General features: G+C 39.7%; 1 protein-coding gene across 1 annotated transcript in view; it reads left to right on the forward strand.

Annotated features, from left to right (window-relative positions):
- The window catches only part of ttc3 (tetratricopeptide repeat domain 3), a 30,198-nt gene that overhangs the window by 13,008 nt on the left and 529 nt on the right, over window positions 1–16,661 (forward strand). Inside the window, exons 15-45 of the mRNA XM_011483903.3 lie at window positions 366–396; window positions 819–879; window positions 1,100–1,160; window positions 1,247–1,399; window positions 2,263–2,343; window positions 3,445–3,554; window positions 3,650–3,776; window positions 5,236–5,358; window positions 5,436–5,537; window positions 5,619–5,711; window positions 5,791–5,855; window positions 6,268–6,404; window positions 7,093–7,404; window positions 7,497–7,772; window positions 7,847–7,884; window positions 8,115–8,168; window positions 8,245–8,312; window positions 8,392–8,547; window positions 8,728–9,298; window positions 9,387–9,455; window positions 10,146–10,292; window positions 10,363–10,502; window positions 10,592–10,660; window positions 10,743–10,839; window positions 10,981–11,084; window positions 11,324–11,408; window positions 13,401–13,505; window positions 14,196–14,407; window positions 14,479–14,593; window positions 15,117–15,242; window positions 15,346–15,438. Coding sequence (XP_011482205.1) covers window positions 366–396; window positions 819–879; window positions 1,100–1,160; window positions 1,247–1,399; window positions 2,263–2,343; window positions 3,445–3,554; window positions 3,650–3,776; window positions 5,236–5,358; window positions 5,436–5,537; window positions 5,619–5,711; window positions 5,791–5,855; window positions 6,268–6,404; window positions 7,093–7,404; window positions 7,497–7,772; window positions 7,847–7,884; window positions 8,115–8,168; window positions 8,245–8,312; window positions 8,392–8,547; window positions 8,728–9,298; window positions 9,387–9,455; window positions 10,146–10,292; window positions 10,363–10,502; window positions 10,592–10,660; window positions 10,743–10,839; window positions 10,981–11,084; window positions 11,324–11,408; window positions 13,401–13,505; window positions 14,196–14,407; window positions 14,479–14,593; window positions 15,117–15,242; window positions 15,346–15,438 — 3,981 coding nt within the window. The remainder of the gene's footprint in view (window positions 1–365; window positions 397–818; window positions 880–1,099; window positions 1,161–1,246; window positions 1,400–2,262; window positions 2,344–3,444; window positions 3,555–3,649; window positions 3,777–5,235; window positions 5,359–5,435; window positions 5,538–5,618; window positions 5,712–5,790; window positions 5,856–6,267; window positions 6,405–7,092; window positions 7,405–7,496; window positions 7,773–7,846; window positions 7,885–8,114; window positions 8,169–8,244; window positions 8,313–8,391; window positions 8,548–8,727; window positions 9,299–9,386; window positions 9,456–10,145; window positions 10,293–10,362; window positions 10,503–10,591; window positions 10,661–10,742; window positions 10,840–10,980; window positions 11,085–11,323; window positions 11,409–13,400; window positions 13,506–14,195; window positions 14,408–14,478; window positions 14,594–15,116; window positions 15,243–15,345; window positions 15,439–16,661) is intronic.

A 16,661-nucleotide genomic window follows, 5' to 3' on the forward strand; every position in this document is an offset into this window, starting at 1 on the left:
AAGGTGGTCTAAACAAGATTATTTGTGTTTTTAACCTGGAAATTACTTTTCATTATCTTCATGGCTTTTTTTGTTTGAACATAAGAAGTAAAAATGTTTTATTCTTAATCACAGAAAACAAGTGTTTGACAGTAATTTCACTGAGTTAGTTTTTTTTCCCCACAAGAAGAATTTTTCTTAACATAATCTAACCTTTTTACTTATTACAGCTTTGTAAAATGTATGTTGTGATCAAATTTGTGTCATTTGAAAGGAAACTTACTGTTTTATTTATAAAAAACCTTTTTATTTAAAGTATTGTTTAATCCTGCATGATGTTTTAAGTGGAATTTTAAAATGTTAAAAGTAACTTTGTGTGTTTTCAGGTCACAGAGGTAAAAATGGACAGGAAAACAGGTGGGTGTGACTGAACTTTGGTTGTTTTTTAGTCAGCTTGTAGAGCCTCTGAAGTTCATACCTAAAGATGTTTCATCATTAAATAAAACTTAAAACTTAAAGAAACTTTAAACTTTAAAACAGTCATTATTTTTGTGGAGAGTTTCATTATCTTACATGTAAAGGTTTTGATAAATGTTTTTATTTGTATTATTTTAGTTTTTTTTTCAAGGCAGAGTCTTGGGTTCCTAGTTTTTCAAATGTATTTATTTATTTCCAAGAGCTTAAAGTTGTTCATTGTTTTTAAGTCAGTCTTGGTGAATTTTTAATTGTTCATTAAGGTGGAATTTAAAGTTACTTATTTGTGTTGTTGTAGAAGTTTATTCTGTTTTCTTTTCTATGAAAAATGTTCTAAGATGTTTAAAAAAAATGTTTTTTTTCAGTAAAAAATGAAAAATCTGCAGAATCAGAGAGCAACATTAAAGACTCTAAGGTTTCACAAAGGTAATAGATTTTATTCCAACTCTTTCAAAATAAATCATGGCTTATTTTTAAGTTGTTTTGAGAAATATTCTTCAGACACCAATTACTTGTTGACCTAAATATTTGTTGTTTTTATCTTTATCTCTATGTTTGAGTTATTTTTACTATAAATTCACAAAATGCTGGACTGGATTTCTATTTGGGGGAAAAAAAGGAAATTTGACTAACTTTCTTCTTCCAGTGCGGCGACAGAATCAAATGTTTCTGCAAAAAAGGAGCCTAGCAGATCTTCAAAGGATAAGGTGAGGACTGGATTACCTGAACACCCTAAATGTTTCGTCTTGAAAAACGTTTACCAACATATCCTCTGATTGTGCGCTCTGCCCAGAACCCAGATATGTCCAGCAGAGGCAAAGACGCGTGTAAAGAGTTGAAATCGTTGGTGGAAGACGGGCACACGGCGCTGTACGACCTCCGCAGTCGCAATGCAGAGCAGGCCTTCAGCAAAGCTCTGACGCTGGTGGAGACGATAACACCTGAGGTAACCCAGCTCTGGCCGTCAAACTCCAATATTCTCAGCCTTTTACAGGCAGATTCTGAGAGTAGTTTGTCCTCACTTCTTGCAGAAGAGAGGTCCATGTTTGGCCACATAAAAACATTTTTTTGTGGCATCAGGCCTTTTTAACCTCCAGCTGTTTCCAGTCTCTCCTCTGTTCCATTCTGCCTTTTGTTAGGGAGAACCGTTGCTCACGAGATCGCAGCTTTCCATAAACAAAGCTTTACAATAGACACAGCAGCTCTGCACGTCTGTGAAAAGTAAAAATGTTCTTGTCACGCCCAGTCACACCATCTGAGGAATGCTTTGTGGTGACACGTTTGTGTGAGCGTAGAACAAAGAGGACAAACTGGACAAGAACCCTTATGTCTACAAGAAGCTTCTTGTTTGTACATTTAAATGGTTAAAGATCCACTTTTTAACATGTTCTTGTAGCATTTTCCTCACAATGGACGACATATATAAAGAGAATTAAGATTAAACTGCGCTTCTCTGTTTTTGTTTAAATTGTGATGGTTCAAGAGCAGAGAAAAACCCGCCGTTTGAAAATGCTTTTTGATTTTGGCTAGAAATTGCATCCTTATAATTAAAAGGCCACTGGGGAAGATTTTACAATAGATACAAATATAGTTGAAGTGGGATTTTAGGTAAAAACAAAGCTAAACGTTTTTTATATTTTACCTTTCAGTCAATATTTGGGTTTACAAGAAACTCTTTCTCAGTCCTTTGATCTGCTAAAAGCTGAGAATTGTGGGATTTTGACAAGAATAATATTTGAAACACATTAAAGGTTAAAAGGAGAGTTTTTGAATGAAATTGTTAAGGTTCCTTCATTTTTTTTCTTCCAGGAGCTGGGACTTTCTACTCTGGATGTCTTGCTGTTACTTTTCGGTCATGCTTTGGCTCTGACAGAAATTGGACAGATTGAGGTAACTGGTGTTCATGTCAGACGACGAGGTGGAGAAATTCTTCACAGCTCTTGTGAAGAATATTTACGGCACACAAACCTTCCAGATGAAAACCTCTGGAGTTTTAAGTTTTTGTTGCCTGAAGCGTTAGTTTTCTTTAAGCTTTCTTCTCCTGTGCTCATCAGCTAAATGCAGCTTTTTATGCCAACTTCAACAAAAATAGTCATAAATAAAAAATAATAAGGCTTGGTGTGATTCTAAAATTTTTATTTGTAACGCTTTATATGAGAAACTCCAGGTTTTCATAGTGCTGCTTCATTTTTCAGACGAGTTTCTCAATCTAACACAGAAGAAATGAGCATAAAGGGAACAGACTGTGATTAAATGAACCGGTCGGTTCACTAAAGTTCTGGCAGTTCTGAAGAACTTGGTTCTTCTGAGATTCACTGCTGTTGAACTTTGATAAAATGATCTAAATTTATGAAACCACAGATGCAAACAAAATGATTCCTGCAGAGATAAAAACTAAAGTTTTCAGATATTTAGTTTCAGAAATTGAAGACCAATTTGAGACCAGCAAAAAATTTAAAATGTTTTTAGAATTGGTTCAAAAAACAAAACAAAAGAAGACGAGCGACGTATTTCTATACATAGAAGCATATCATTTTTATAAATTCACTTTTTAAATTTTGTCATCTTCTTTGGACTTTTTGATATTAAGGCATTTTAAAATAAATTTGAATTTTTTTTTATTGGTCTAAATAATGTAATTAGTCAAATTGTTTGAGGTTTTTTCTTTTCTATTCAGTCTGTGTTTTTTTTAAACTAAATTCTTATGTAAATCAAACAGCTATAAACCTTCTTAGGTTGGCTTTGGAATACTTTAGATTTTCCTCCCTTGTTAGGTTAAGAAAAGCAAACTGCCTTTTTTACGCATTTATTCATTTGTGTTTTTAGCTCTATTTTTTGGAGGGGTGTAGTTTTTAAAAAGTAGAAAGGGTAAAAAAACAAACAAAAAAACACGTAAAATGTTTTGCCGAAGACGACGACTTCTTCTGTTTTTAAAAAAATGAAGGTAAATTTGAAAGCTGTTTAATTCACCGTTGATCCTGTCGAATGCAGGAACTGGGACAAGCAGAGAAACTCCTGGAGAAAATCAAAGAGTATGAAGTTTGGGTGTTTCAGAGTTTGGTTTTCTACGCCACCGGCAGGGTATATCTGAGGGAAAACAGGTACAAATACTTCTCTTTTTTTATTTTTATTAAGTTCTTGAGTGAGTTTATTTTTGTTTTTGCTTTGATATAACGTGTTTCTCTTTCTGGAACAGGTTTGCTGTGGCACTGCAGCAGTTTCTAGATTCTTTGCAGATGGTGAAGAATCAAATAACTCCAGGTAAACTCACCTGGCCTTTAACAAAAGAAGTCGTCAGAGAAACCGAGCCAGAACAGTTCAAGGTAAGAGCAGATCTAACGGCAAAGTTTTCTAAAAGTTTCCTCTTCTTTAGGTAGTTTTTTGGAGTTCAGAAAATGTTCTGTAAGATCAGACAATAATTAAGTAGTAATATTACAAATTAATGGTATGCCGTATCCTCTTGTTCTCTGTACTTTCTGGATACTTTAGTACATCGGTCAAAACTCTGATGCAGCAATTAGATGCTGCCAAAGGGCTAACGTTTCGGCAATATCACCCGACTAAATTCCAAAACACTGGAACCAACTCAACTATGGAAATTATTGAATTATGGAATTATTTTGGATTTTAAACCAGAATCCTCTGGAAGACCTGCTAGTATGTTGTCGGATAGGCGAGGAAATGCGTGCGATTTGTTCAGTCGTCTTGTAAACACACATCCTACGCACTGTGACGTGTGTGCGCAGATGCCAGAAACTTCATGATCGGCTGAGACTTTGAGTAAAACCTGAATCAAAACTGCTTCAGTGCCAAGTTGTTGATGCTTTATTTGGCTTCATCCTTTCCGCCAGCTTAACCTTGCGGGGGAAAGACATAACCGACGCTGTAACTTAAAGAGCAGCACAAAGATTCTTCCTACACGTGTTTGCGCTCGAGCATCGTTTGTCCTCAAGAAAATATTTGTCAAAGAATTTCCTGTAAATTATTTCCTTAAAGATATTTTATTAATATACTGAGTACTTGCTTTTTTGTTATCTTTATTTTAATGTATGCACTATGCCAGTTGACTGTTAAACAAATGATCAAAAATGACCCAAATTAGTTTATTTATTTTATATATTAAAATGTCTAACTTGATGTGTGATTTTGTGCTTTTATTTTGGCGATACTAAAAAAAAAAGCGCTATCCTTTTAAAGCACATTTTGAAGCAACACATTTCTAATGATAATTTAATTTAAAAAAAATAGAGCTGTGGAAAATTGTATGAAATGATTATATGGGTGTTTGGGGGGAAAAAATCAAATTTATTTTTTTGGGCAGATGCATGACAGCACTCCTTCATTCAGCTGTTCAGGATGTAAACCCTTAAACTTCAATTGTCTTTAATGAACCAAATGAACCAACCAACCTCATAATTTCCCGTTTTTGTTTGATAGTAGAGTAGGAAAGCACTATCAGAAACTTATTGTTATCTAATTGGCTTATTGGACTATAGTATGATATATTGCCATTGAGTGTATACATGTTCACTTTCTTATTTCCCATGAAATTCTTATTTTAAACAGTTTTGCTCTATAGTTCATCATTTTGTCTATTTATTTTAACACTATTACATTTGACACATTTCTTAAGGTCTTCAAAATCTCTTTCAATCATTTTTGAGTAAATAACAAAATTGTTTGATTCTAATAAAATAAAATTGTTCTCCAAAAATGTAAAAATGAATACATACATTTTCCTCAACTGACTGACTGGTTCTGTTGTTGTTTTTTCCCCCCCAGGAAATTCTGGAGAGCGCTATAGATTTGTGTAAATATCCTCCTGCGCCTGACGCCATTTGCCGCCTCGACAAGTGCTTGTTCCCTCTGAAAGCAGAAATCTACTTCACAGATCCAGATTTTAAGGTGAATGTCAGCGAGCAGCGACCTTTTGCTTCTTAAGTGCAGTTACATTCGATAACACGGGGACTCGTTTCGTGCAGGGCTTTATTCGGTTATGCTGCTGTCAAAAGTGCAGCGTTGAATTCCACATCACTTGTTGGAAGACTGTGAAGACATCCGTTTTTTCTGACAAGAACGAAAAGGTGGGTTTAGTTTCACACCTTCAGTTGTTTGTGTGTTTTTCCAGCCAACTTTTAAAAAAAAATGTTTTTTTCACACATCAGGATATTTTGCATGATGCCTGTTTGACACCGGATTGCATGGGTCAAATCGTTTGTATCAAAATCTTTGGTCCGACGGGCCTGGTGAAATGTAAGGTGAGGAAGAATCTCTTCATCTCAAGTGACCATTAGATTAAATTGCTGGATTTAAAGTGATTTTTAATATCCCTTTCAGTTTGAAGCTACAATTGTCAAACCGCAGAAGTCGAAGAAGCCTAAAGTGAATCAGAAATGTACAAGGTGCGGCCCTAACTACACATATGCAGTTTTTTTCCCCAGACTTTTGGGAAAATACTTATAAAATAGATACGTTTCAGGATTTTTCCTCTTAAATTTACATTCAGTTTAGCTTGATTTTATATAATGTAATCCTATTATCTAAACCTTCTTTCTGCCAATATGTTGGTTTGGGGTTATTTTTGACATCAGAAGTGTTTGTTTTTGTAGGCGGGACCTTTTCAACCAAACTTTATTTATAAAAATACAACACACAAAAGAGGAAATGATGCAACCCCAGTGTGACCTGAATGGTTTTAGTTTTCCACTTCTTCCCTAAAACATTATTTTATTACGTCTGCTTTTCAACATGATTTTATTTCCCTGAGTAAAAAAATTGAATCTTTTTTTTCTCTCTCTCTTTCCCTGTTTTAAGCCCAAAGAAATTAAAATCAAAAGAAGATCGTAAACTAAAGAGGAAGCAGCTTAGAAGATCGTTTCAGGATAATCAGCCCATTGGCAACGAGATTTTGCAACAAGAAGAAGTTTCTGAGACCCAGAGTTTGCAGAAAGGTACCACTTACATGTCTGACTTGTAAAGTTTGCAACATTTTCTGTCTTTATTTTTTTTCTTGTACCTGAGTGTGAGGAATTATTTAGTAAATTATTTAGTGAATCTCAGTGAAATCTCTCTGGAGTCAATTGTTCACCATTTGCAAGTTTATTTTGATTTATAAGGTATCCATTTTGCTTTTTAAAGTCCCACTCCGATCATCTTTTGATCTATTTTTGAAGCGTTTCGAGGGGTCTTTTAATCATGATAATGCCATTTTAATGGAAAATCCAAAAGCCTGTGTCATTTTCTTGGACGTATTTTCTGCAGAGCGGCATGAGTTCATTAGAAACCGTTGTGCAAAGCAACCCCGACCTTCCCGGGACCCTTGTGACCCTTTAGCTTGTGGCCCTTCCAGTGGCTACATCACAAATAAGCTCTTCATCAAACTCCTTTTTTTGTCTGCCCTTTAACTCATAACAATATGAATAGAAAAATACTCAGAAATGCAATTTTGACCTTAATTTTCTCCCTTAATGTCCTCCATCATCAGAAAATTGCCACATGAACTTGTTAAAAACACCAAAAACAGGATTTTCATCGGAGTGGGTCTTTAAAGCTTTAAAAAATAAAATTAACTCTTCTCTTCTGTTTCTCAAACTGTTGCTGATCTGACCACCGTTTGCCATGTTTCTGTCTGGGTTCTAGCTTGGGTTTTGTACAGAGATCGGATTCTCCTACAGATCAGTCAGAACAAGGTTCTTCTGGAGAACGAGAAAAACGTCCGGATTTCTGCTCTGATCTACTGCCTGAAACCCTGGCTGGAGCGGGACTTTCTCAGGGGAAACCAAATCGCTTTGAGTCTTTTAAACTGTGAAGAGGGGACTTTAGGTCAAGCTGTTGAGCTCCTGCTGGAGAGGAAACACCGGGTTTGGGCCCGAATCTTTATTCAACAACTTAGTAATTGCGTGGATATAAATCCAAAACTCAGCGGTTGGGCATGTCGGCTAAATGAAGCAGGTGAGCCGTCGTCAGCACTGACAATGTTGTTTTGTGTGCGTTTTTCCCCTAAAAAAATCCTCTTGAAGTCTGACCATAGGTTCTGTTTTTAGGTCTGAACGCTTCCAGGACTTTCATTGAACGTTATTCAGGGCAGCTGGAGCAGCTGGACTTGTCTCCTCTTCTCAAATTTGAACCTTTGCAGAATATAATTATAGAAAAACTTGGCGCTCAGCTGGAGCTTTTCTCGAGCATCGACTTAAGTGTGACTGATTACTTAAAGCAGGCCCCGCCGGATGTCGCCAGGCTCTTTATCTGGACTCTGGAGGAGTTTAGAGAGGACTATGACCCCTTCCACGCTATCCTGGATGAATATTTTGATATGATGGGTACGTATTTAAAAAGAACTGCTACTGATGAACTCCAAGGCCCATGCTGACTTTGTGAAATGACTGCTTTTCAGATGGACATTGCTCGGTCTTTAAAAAGTCAGATGAAAATGTAAGTATTTTTTTATTTTGGCCTTTTAAATTAAGCTTCTTTTTTTTTACATAAATTATTTTAGGTTTTGTATCAATAGGATGGAAAAATGTTTTCTTCGTGATCTGGATCTTTCCGAAAGACGCCCATATTTATAATGTAACGCTTAAAAAGTTGCATGTTTTGCTTTTTAGAACCCAATGAAACGACAATATTTAGATTTTTATTCACGTCAGGTGTTTTTATTTCAGAATTCTCCTGTCAGGGCTAAAAATCGAGGTCGAAAAAAGAAGAAAGAGCCAAAGGTTAGAAGCTGGATTGGTGTCGTGAGGACATGACCCCTCATTGCTTTGAGTCACTTCCACTTTGCTTCCTTTCCAGGGCCTAAAAGTTTTTTCTGCAATGAATGGGGTAGAGCCGGACCAAGTCTTTTTTGATGACGACTCTTTGTAAGTTTCTTCATCCTTCAACCACCTCACAGATCATGACTGTAACCTCAGATGAAACGGTGGATTTCTCTGGAAACAGATCATTCCTCCACCCTGCTGACTCCTTCAGCGTCCCCAGCCACCTCAGGGAGCAGGTGGCTGAGTTTGAGGAGCAGTACAACAGCACCAACCGCGCGGGTCGCTGTAAATGGGCTTTGGACAACAATCCGGACCCGGCACAGGAAAGCATGTTTGAGTGAGTGACGACGGCAGACGTGTGGATTCAGCGCAGTGATTTATTTGAGTGTTTTGGTCCGGAATTCTGGATTTTCAGAACTCTTTTTTTTTTTTTTTTTTCCTTTCTAAAATATCTGTTCATTGATTGGCACTCCTGTGGGATTTCCCGTTAGCGACTAAAATATGTCTCCTGTTTCAGTTATTTTGCTCAGATCTTGGAGGAGCACGGCCCCCTCATGGCAGACGACCCTCTGCTGGTGGGAGAGCTGGAGCACTTCCCTGCCGTGGCGAGGCAGAGGATCGAAGAGGCGGGCGGCTTTGAGGCGTTCCTCTTGGAGTCCCTTCGCTTCGTGAAGGTGGGCCGGTGCGTGGGCCTGGCCAAGCACTCGGTCTCGCTGCAGGAGGCCGGACAGGCGGCCAGCCTGGACGACCTGGACGACATCGCCGATTCTGACCTGAACTTTTCAAACTTTGATTTGGACGACATCACGGGAAATGGTTTCCACCTGGATAATTATACCTTACAGAACCCCTACCTTCAGAACCCGTACGCGTTTCCCCCCCAGTCCTCGGGATCGGACTTTCTCCCCCACTGGAGGGAGGGAGACTTTGAGATGCTTCCTCACTTTCAGCCTAACGGTTATGAGGAGCTCGACCTCGACACCTTCGATTATTCTGCTTTTGAAACGAAGTCGGCGCCGGCCGGAGTTCCTCCTGTGGAGAGTGAAAGTTCCTTAGAAAAAGTTCCTCAGAAACATGCGGCAGTGCAGGTGAAGCGGCGATTTCATTTCTCTGCAAGTTTCATTGAAATTCTGCTCTTTTAACACGTGATCTGTTTGCCTGCTCCCCCCCCCCCAGACGCTGCAGGAGCCCACGAGCAGTGTCGCTGTGAACACGGAGCTTCATGAGCGCTTCGAGACCAGCCCGGTGAGTGGACCCCCCCCCGCCCGCCCACACACACACACACACCTCCCCCTCCACATAACAGGACGCCATGATTCACTTGCCCCAAAATTCAGTTTAAACCTTGATTTGATTTTTTATTTTAAATGGGTTATTTTAAGCACAAAAACAATACAATAAGCACTCATACATTCATTCAGAGACATATCAAACTTAGGATAATTAGATATTAAATCAAAGATTGCTTGGAAGGGAGTGGAAGGAAGCAAACTTGTTTAATCCCACCCCTGTTCTTCCTTAACCATTTTATTATGATTTATCATTATCTGGTTCATAACTTTTCATCTGATATCAGTGCCGTACCAACACAGTTTCAGGTCATTACGTATGCTTAAGGATCAATAAATCACATGACAATGATGAATTACTTCATAATTATGTAAAGTAGATATGACTATTTTGTATAATAACATACCACAAACAGATCAGTTATCTAAAATATATTCAGATTATTTTCATGAGATAAATCATGTTTATGAGTAAAAACAACACTATCAAAAAAATAAACATAACAAATCATGACTTTTTGGAGCAAGTGAATTAATTTAATTAGAAATCAATCATTTTCACCATCTTCAATAATTGATTAAGATTTATTTTTAAGTTTAATGCATTTTATTGTCCTAAATCGTTTGTCTTTTGACCTAATTTCAGGGCGACATCAATAAAACGGAGAAACACAACGCTCAACTACAGCAGCAGATCTTGGATTTAACGAATACTCTTAAAGTCAAACCAATAAACCAGGAAGACATTATTTCATGTGAGCAGGAAATTAAGAAAATTACGACCAATATTCAGGTGAGTCCTCCGGTTTATGTCCACCTGAGACTCTGAAAGCATTCATTAAAAGTCGTCTGCTGCTGTTCAGGTGACCCACAAAGAGCTGGCAATGTTCCAGCAGAAGCTGGAGGAGGATTTGAAGAAAGATCAGAACGAGAAGAAGGCCAACCAGGAGACTCTGAAGGCTCTGAAGGTCGAGAAAGAGCAGCTGCTGGAGGAACAAGTCAGGTAAGATGGAGACGTTCAGGAAAAGCGTCTGTTTATGGGCTCACTTTGAATGGAGACTGATGGACGACTGTTTCTAACTGTACCTTCAGATTTACCAAGCGGGTTGAGGAGAACAAAAAAACTTATGACACCAAACTGAGGGAATTCCTGGATTTGAGGTGAGGTGTGATCAAAAGGTCTTTTCCTTAAATCTTTACAGATTTTTTTTTTTTTTAATAACGTCTTAACTTGTTTCTTCAGCAATCAGTCCGCAGCAAAGAAGACGAGTCTGGAAGATGAGATCAAGCGGTACCAAACCCTGCTCACCTCAGCCACTCGGAGGTCTCACACAGCTCAGGTGACTTCATCATCTTCCTCGTCTTCATGTTGGTGTTCTGACCCGATCCTCACGATTAAAAAGACGTTTAAAAAGCGTTGGAAATGGTTTACAGGACAAGAACATGTTTTTGTTTTTAATGTCCTTGTTGTGCTCCTCCAGCTGTTTTTGCTTGAAAGCAGCAGAGACCAGAAGCTGAACGGACTCCACAGAGAGCTGGCGGACAACAAGACTCTGCTGTCTAAGCTAGACGAGGTCATTCACAGGTGAGAGGAGCGAGGATCTAAGCTCTGGTTTGAAGAAAACTCCAACTATGACAGACATAAAGTAAAAATGAATCGAAACAAAAAGGCAGCAACAGCAGCGTGTCAGTTTATGCTGAAGGTTAAGTTTTGGAACCAAATCCTGCTAAAAAAAACAAAAAAACATTTTAAAGACTTCTCTATTTAGCATAGGTGCTAAAATGAGGTTATCCAGTCTTGAATAAATGCGTTCCTCCTTACAGATTCCCAAACAAAGGTCTGGAGGTCATCAGGGAGGACTGCAAAGTGAACATCATAGAGGTGGAGAAGAAGATTTCTGCTGCCGAGGTACAGAAACCGCTTCTTTTTGTTTACAGCGTCGCTGGTTTCACGTCTTTGTGAAGTGAGGTGGTTTGAAGCTAAGATTCCAAAAACATTGAGAGTTTTCAAGAGCGTTGACTCCCAGTTACACAATGAATCCCAGCTACACGATGAATACCCAGCTACACATTGCACATCCTCTACGGCAACGTGCGGCTCCAGAGTTTCATGCCTGTGCTGCGGTTCTCTGTGGTTTTGTAAAATACAGTGCCTTGCAAAAGTATTCGGCCCTCTTGAACTTTCAAACCTTTTGCCACATTTTAGGCTTCAGACATAAAGATATAAAACTGTAATTTTTTTTGTGAAAAATCAACAACAAGTGGGACACAATCACGAAGCGGAACAAACTTGATTGGATATTTCAAACTTGTTTACCAAATAAAAACTGAAATATTCAACGTGCAAAGTTATTCAGCCCCTTTACTTTCAGTGCAGCAAACTCTGAATGACCCAACGTTGACCTAAATGACTAATGATGAATAGAATCCACCTGGATGGAACCAAGTCTCCGTATAAATGCCCCTGCTCTGTTAAAGCGCAGAGAGCATCATGAAGAACAAGGAAAACACCAGGAGGTACTGTTGTGGAGAAGTTTAAAGCTGGATTTCCAAGCAGCACTGTGCAAGCGATAATATTGAAATGGAAGGAGTATCAGACCACTGCAAATCTACAAAGACCCGGCCGTCCATCTAAACTTTCAGCTCAAACAAGGCCGTGAGAGAGATGCAGCCAAGAGGTCCATGATGACTCTGAATGAACTGCAGAGATCTACAGCTGAGGTGGGAGAGTCGGTCCATAGGACAACAATCAGTCCTATACTGCACAAATCTGGCCTTTATGGAAGAGAGGCAAGAAGAAACCAATTCTTAAAGATATCCATAAAAGGTGTTGTTTAAAGTTTGCCACAACCCACCTGGGACACACTAAACATGTGGAAGAAGGTGCTGTGGTCCGATGAAACCAAAATCAAACTTTTTGGCAACAATTCAAAACGTTATGTTTGGTGTAAAAGCAACACAGCTCATCACCCTGAACACAGCATCCCCACTGTCAACCATGGTGGTGGCAGCATCATGTTTTGGGCCTGCTTTTCTTCAGCAGGGACCGGGAGGATGGTTAGAATTGATGGGAAGATGGATGGAGCCAAATACAGAACCATTCTGGAAGACAACCTGATGGAGTCTGCAAATGAACTGAGACTGGGACGGAGATTTGTCTTCCAGCAAGACAATGATCCAAAGCATGAAGCAAAAACTACAATGGAATGGTTCAAAAACAAACGGCCAAATCAAAGTCCAGACCAGAATCCAATCAAGAATCTGTGGAAAGAACTGAAAACTGCTGTTCACAAACGCTCTCCATCCAACCTCACTGAGCTCCAGCTCTTTTGAAGGAGGAATGGGCAAAAATGTCAGTCTCTAAATGAGCAAACCCCAAGAGACTTACAGCTGTAACCACAGCATAAGGTGGAGCTACAAAGTTTAAAAATTAATAATTTTGCACGTCAAAGTTTCCCTTTTTTTTTGTTTAACAAGTTTGAAATATCCAATAAATTTCGTTCCGCTTCAGGACGGTGTCTCACTTGTAAATTCTTCACCAAAAATTTGTTATATATCTTCATGTGTGCAGCCTGAAATGTGGCCAAAGGTTAAAATGTTCAAGGGGGCCGAATACTTTCACAACGCTCTGGAACTATTATGTTGTAAGATTGTCGAAGTGCCTTCAACACCGTCAGGATCTGCAAGAGATCCATGTGAATGCGTTTTTCATGTCAGAAACTTGATCAAAGATCTGCAACATTCCTGTTGATCCTAAAGAACATCTGTTATTTCAAATTGAATCATTTTCAAAACAAACCAAATTTCTTCTAGGGTCAACGTTTGAACCCAAATAGTAAATTATTTGTTCAGACCCACAGAATGATGACGGTTATTGTTTTGCTCTCGTTTACTTCCTCAGAAACTGTTCCGGGAGCTGATGGATCAGCAGAAGAGCAGAAGAGCCGAGAAGCTGCAGAACAACATCAGCAACCAGAGCGAAGCTACAGGTCCATCAGCAAATCTAGTGAGTGTCATGTGATCTAGACTATGTTCCACACTAGTTTTCAATAAAGACCAACTGCAATGAAAATCCTGTTTTGGGTGTTTTTAACACATTCTTGTGGCATTTTTCTGAAAATTCCAATATCCTTTCTCTTCATTCAAATCGTTGTTAATCAGAAGCAGGTAAAAAAAAAATGCAGTTTAAAAAGGAGCTTATTTGTCGCTCCAGTCCAATGCATCCACTTGCAGACAAATATTTCAGTTTTTTATTAGTTAAACAAGTTTGAAATATTAAAACAATTTTCGTTCCACTTCATGATTGTGTCCCACTTGTTGATTCTTCACAAAAAATCACAGCTTTATGTCTTTATGTGGGATAGCATGTAAACAGATGGATGATGGGAAGGGGGCCTGGGGTTTTTTCGCACCAACAGTTCTGCCACCAAAGCAGAAGGGAATTTTTAATGAACTACTGCCGCTCTGCAGAAACTACGTTTTCAATTTTGGGCTAAAAAAAAAGGCGTCATCATAATTAAAAGACCGCTGGGAACGCTTTTATAATGCATCAAAAGGTGATCGGAGTGGAACTATGGGAGTCTGTAAGGAGACGGGTTTGTTTGGGGGTGGATGTGGGACGTAAAGAGCCAGCAGATGACGTTAAGCGATTATCCTACATATTCTCTAATCTGACCCGTTTGTGTGATGGCGGCAGCTCTCTGCAGCAGCCAGAGAATTTGTCCCTCAGGCGTCGGCTCCACCCTCCCGCGGCACGCCCACCTCCACCCAGAACTCCACTGCTGCGTCTGAGGCCGCAGCCCCCCTGTCGAAGAAAAAACTCCCCAACAGGAAGTGTGATCCTCCACACACCACCGTGTTTGAGAAAGCCATGGACAGCCTGACCTCCATGTTCCCAGACTACTCCAGGTGGGTGACGCGGGGAGGGGGACGGGGGCCGCGTCGTGGTGAAGGGGCTCACGTTTCTCGTCTTGCTTCAGGCTGGACTTGGTGAGGTTCATCCAGGAGCTGCGAACAACCAGAGGTGGGATGTTGAGCAATATGTCTCTGCAGGACATGGTTAGTGGGGTGACCCAGCTGATCCTGGACCACCAGGTAAGCACGTTTGAGCAGAAAAAACAATCCTTATCCCTCACCACTTTATCTCTACCAATCCTTCTGTTTCAGTTTTTATCTTCTTTTAAATAGAAATAAAGATCAGAAGGATTTTTCTGTTACACAGCAAAGACGTTTTTTTGGATCTTATCCAAATAAATATTCATCTTTTGTCTTTGGTCCTTGAAGACCCATTCCTGTCATCTTTTGAAAAATTTGCTCCTGAGTTCAGACGTGGTGCAATCCCGCCCCCCCTTCCCATCACTGAGGGCTCAAAGAAGGGAGCCCAGTGTTTCGTCTACATTAAAAGAAAATATGCAATTTTTTGCACCTGGTTCACAATTTGAATAAATAATACTCAGAAATGCAATTTTAAGCTTCATTCTTTTACTAGATGTCCTCCATCATCAGATGAATGCTACAAGAACACGTGAAAACCACGATTTTCATCAGTGTATTTTTTGGAGGCTGTGGTCCTCCTGAGTGGTTGCGTCCGTCACACCGTGGTTGTTTCCTCCTTCAGGAAAAGCTCAGCGCTGCCAAGGCGAATGCTGTTGGTCGTGGAAGTCCGGCTCACACGCCCCCTTTGCTGGCCAACTCCACGGTCTGGCAGCCGGTCAGCTCGCAGAGACCTCCCGGTTCTAAAGCAGTAAGTCCTGCAGCTCAACTGTTCGACAAACTTTAAACACTGCCTTGAAGTCTGTTGTGGAAATTCAGACACAGATCTAGAAGTTCTCCCTTTTTGCCTCCAGCTGAACGTCGAGGATCCGTGCATCATCTGCCACGAGGACATGAACCCGGATGAAACGGCGGTGCTGGAGTGCAGACACAGCTTCCACACAGAGGTGAGCTGAGGTTCTCAGCAGCGTCTATGTGGTGTTGAGCTACGTTCACACCGGCCTTGGAACCCTGCGTTCAAGCAACCACCTCCAATGAAAAGTCTGTGTAGACCAGCGTTTTGGCCTTTGGGTCCGTTTTAGGGCTCTGCGCTCAAACTGCACGGCCATTGAACACACGTTAAATGTTAAACCAGTTCAACTTTTTACCAGTCAGGAACTCAGATTCGGTTTTCATTCACGCAAGTCTCAACTGTTTGAGAATTTGTCCTGGAGGAGAAATGAATAAATGAGGTTTGACACGAAGTCTTTCATATATCGGCGTGGAGCTGTGAAGGAAAAATACTCGAGATTTGTACGGCTTTGACATTTCGGACCAAACCTCTTCCTCCAGTGTGAACACCGTACGCTAAAAGCGCGTTCAAAAACGTGCGTCACATGCCCTGGTGTGTCCGTAGCATAAGATAACTGTCAAAATGAAACGTCTGCATTTACAATAGTTTGTGCACATAAATAAAATATGAATACGTTTTGTTTCACATTTAACGTGTCGGTTGTGAAAACGGCTTTTCTTTGTCTTGAACACTAAATTTCTCCTGATAAATTGAGTCAAAAATACGCTACAGGCACATGTCGGGTCAAGAGACATCGATTCAAAGTGCTCAAGCTCAGTAATTAAACTCAAATAGATCTGAATAGAACTTCAGGGATCCCAGCTCAGAGAAAAAAACATAACGGGCATCTCCGTTCTGGCAGCCATTTGTTGTGTAAAGGACCCCCCCCTGTAGACTGTGTCAATAGAGAAAGATGGTCCAAAAAAGAGCAGCAGGCGCGCCACTCCACTGATTAGGTGTAAAGAAAAAAGATTTTTTTTTAAAAGGGTTAATAGTTGGAGATTAATGAAACAAAAATATAAGTTAAAGATAAAGTAACAACAAAAAAATGATTAAAATACCCAACTGTCTTTGTTTTTTTTTACTGGCTCATAGCAATAGTTGTTTTGTTTTTTTTACCCCTTGATGCCTGAATTTATTTCCAGCTATGAAAAAAAAATGGTTTTGCTTTCATGTAGATGCTATATTATAGTAATTTTGGAACCAAAGTGGTTGAAAGCATCACAAAGCATCAAAGGGTTAAGCTTCAGCTGCACACCCCTGTATGTAAAGCATGGAAACTGTCCATCAGTGCCTGGTTGTTCTGTCTCTGCTGGGAGCCGGAGCTCACACACATTG

This window comes from Oryzias latipes, chromosome 14 (assembly GCF_002234675.1).
Source record: "Oryzias latipes chromosome 14, ASM223467v1".
NCBI classification, from domain to species: domain Eukaryota; kingdom Metazoa; phylum Chordata; class Actinopteri; order Beloniformes; family Adrianichthyidae; genus Oryzias; species Oryzias latipes.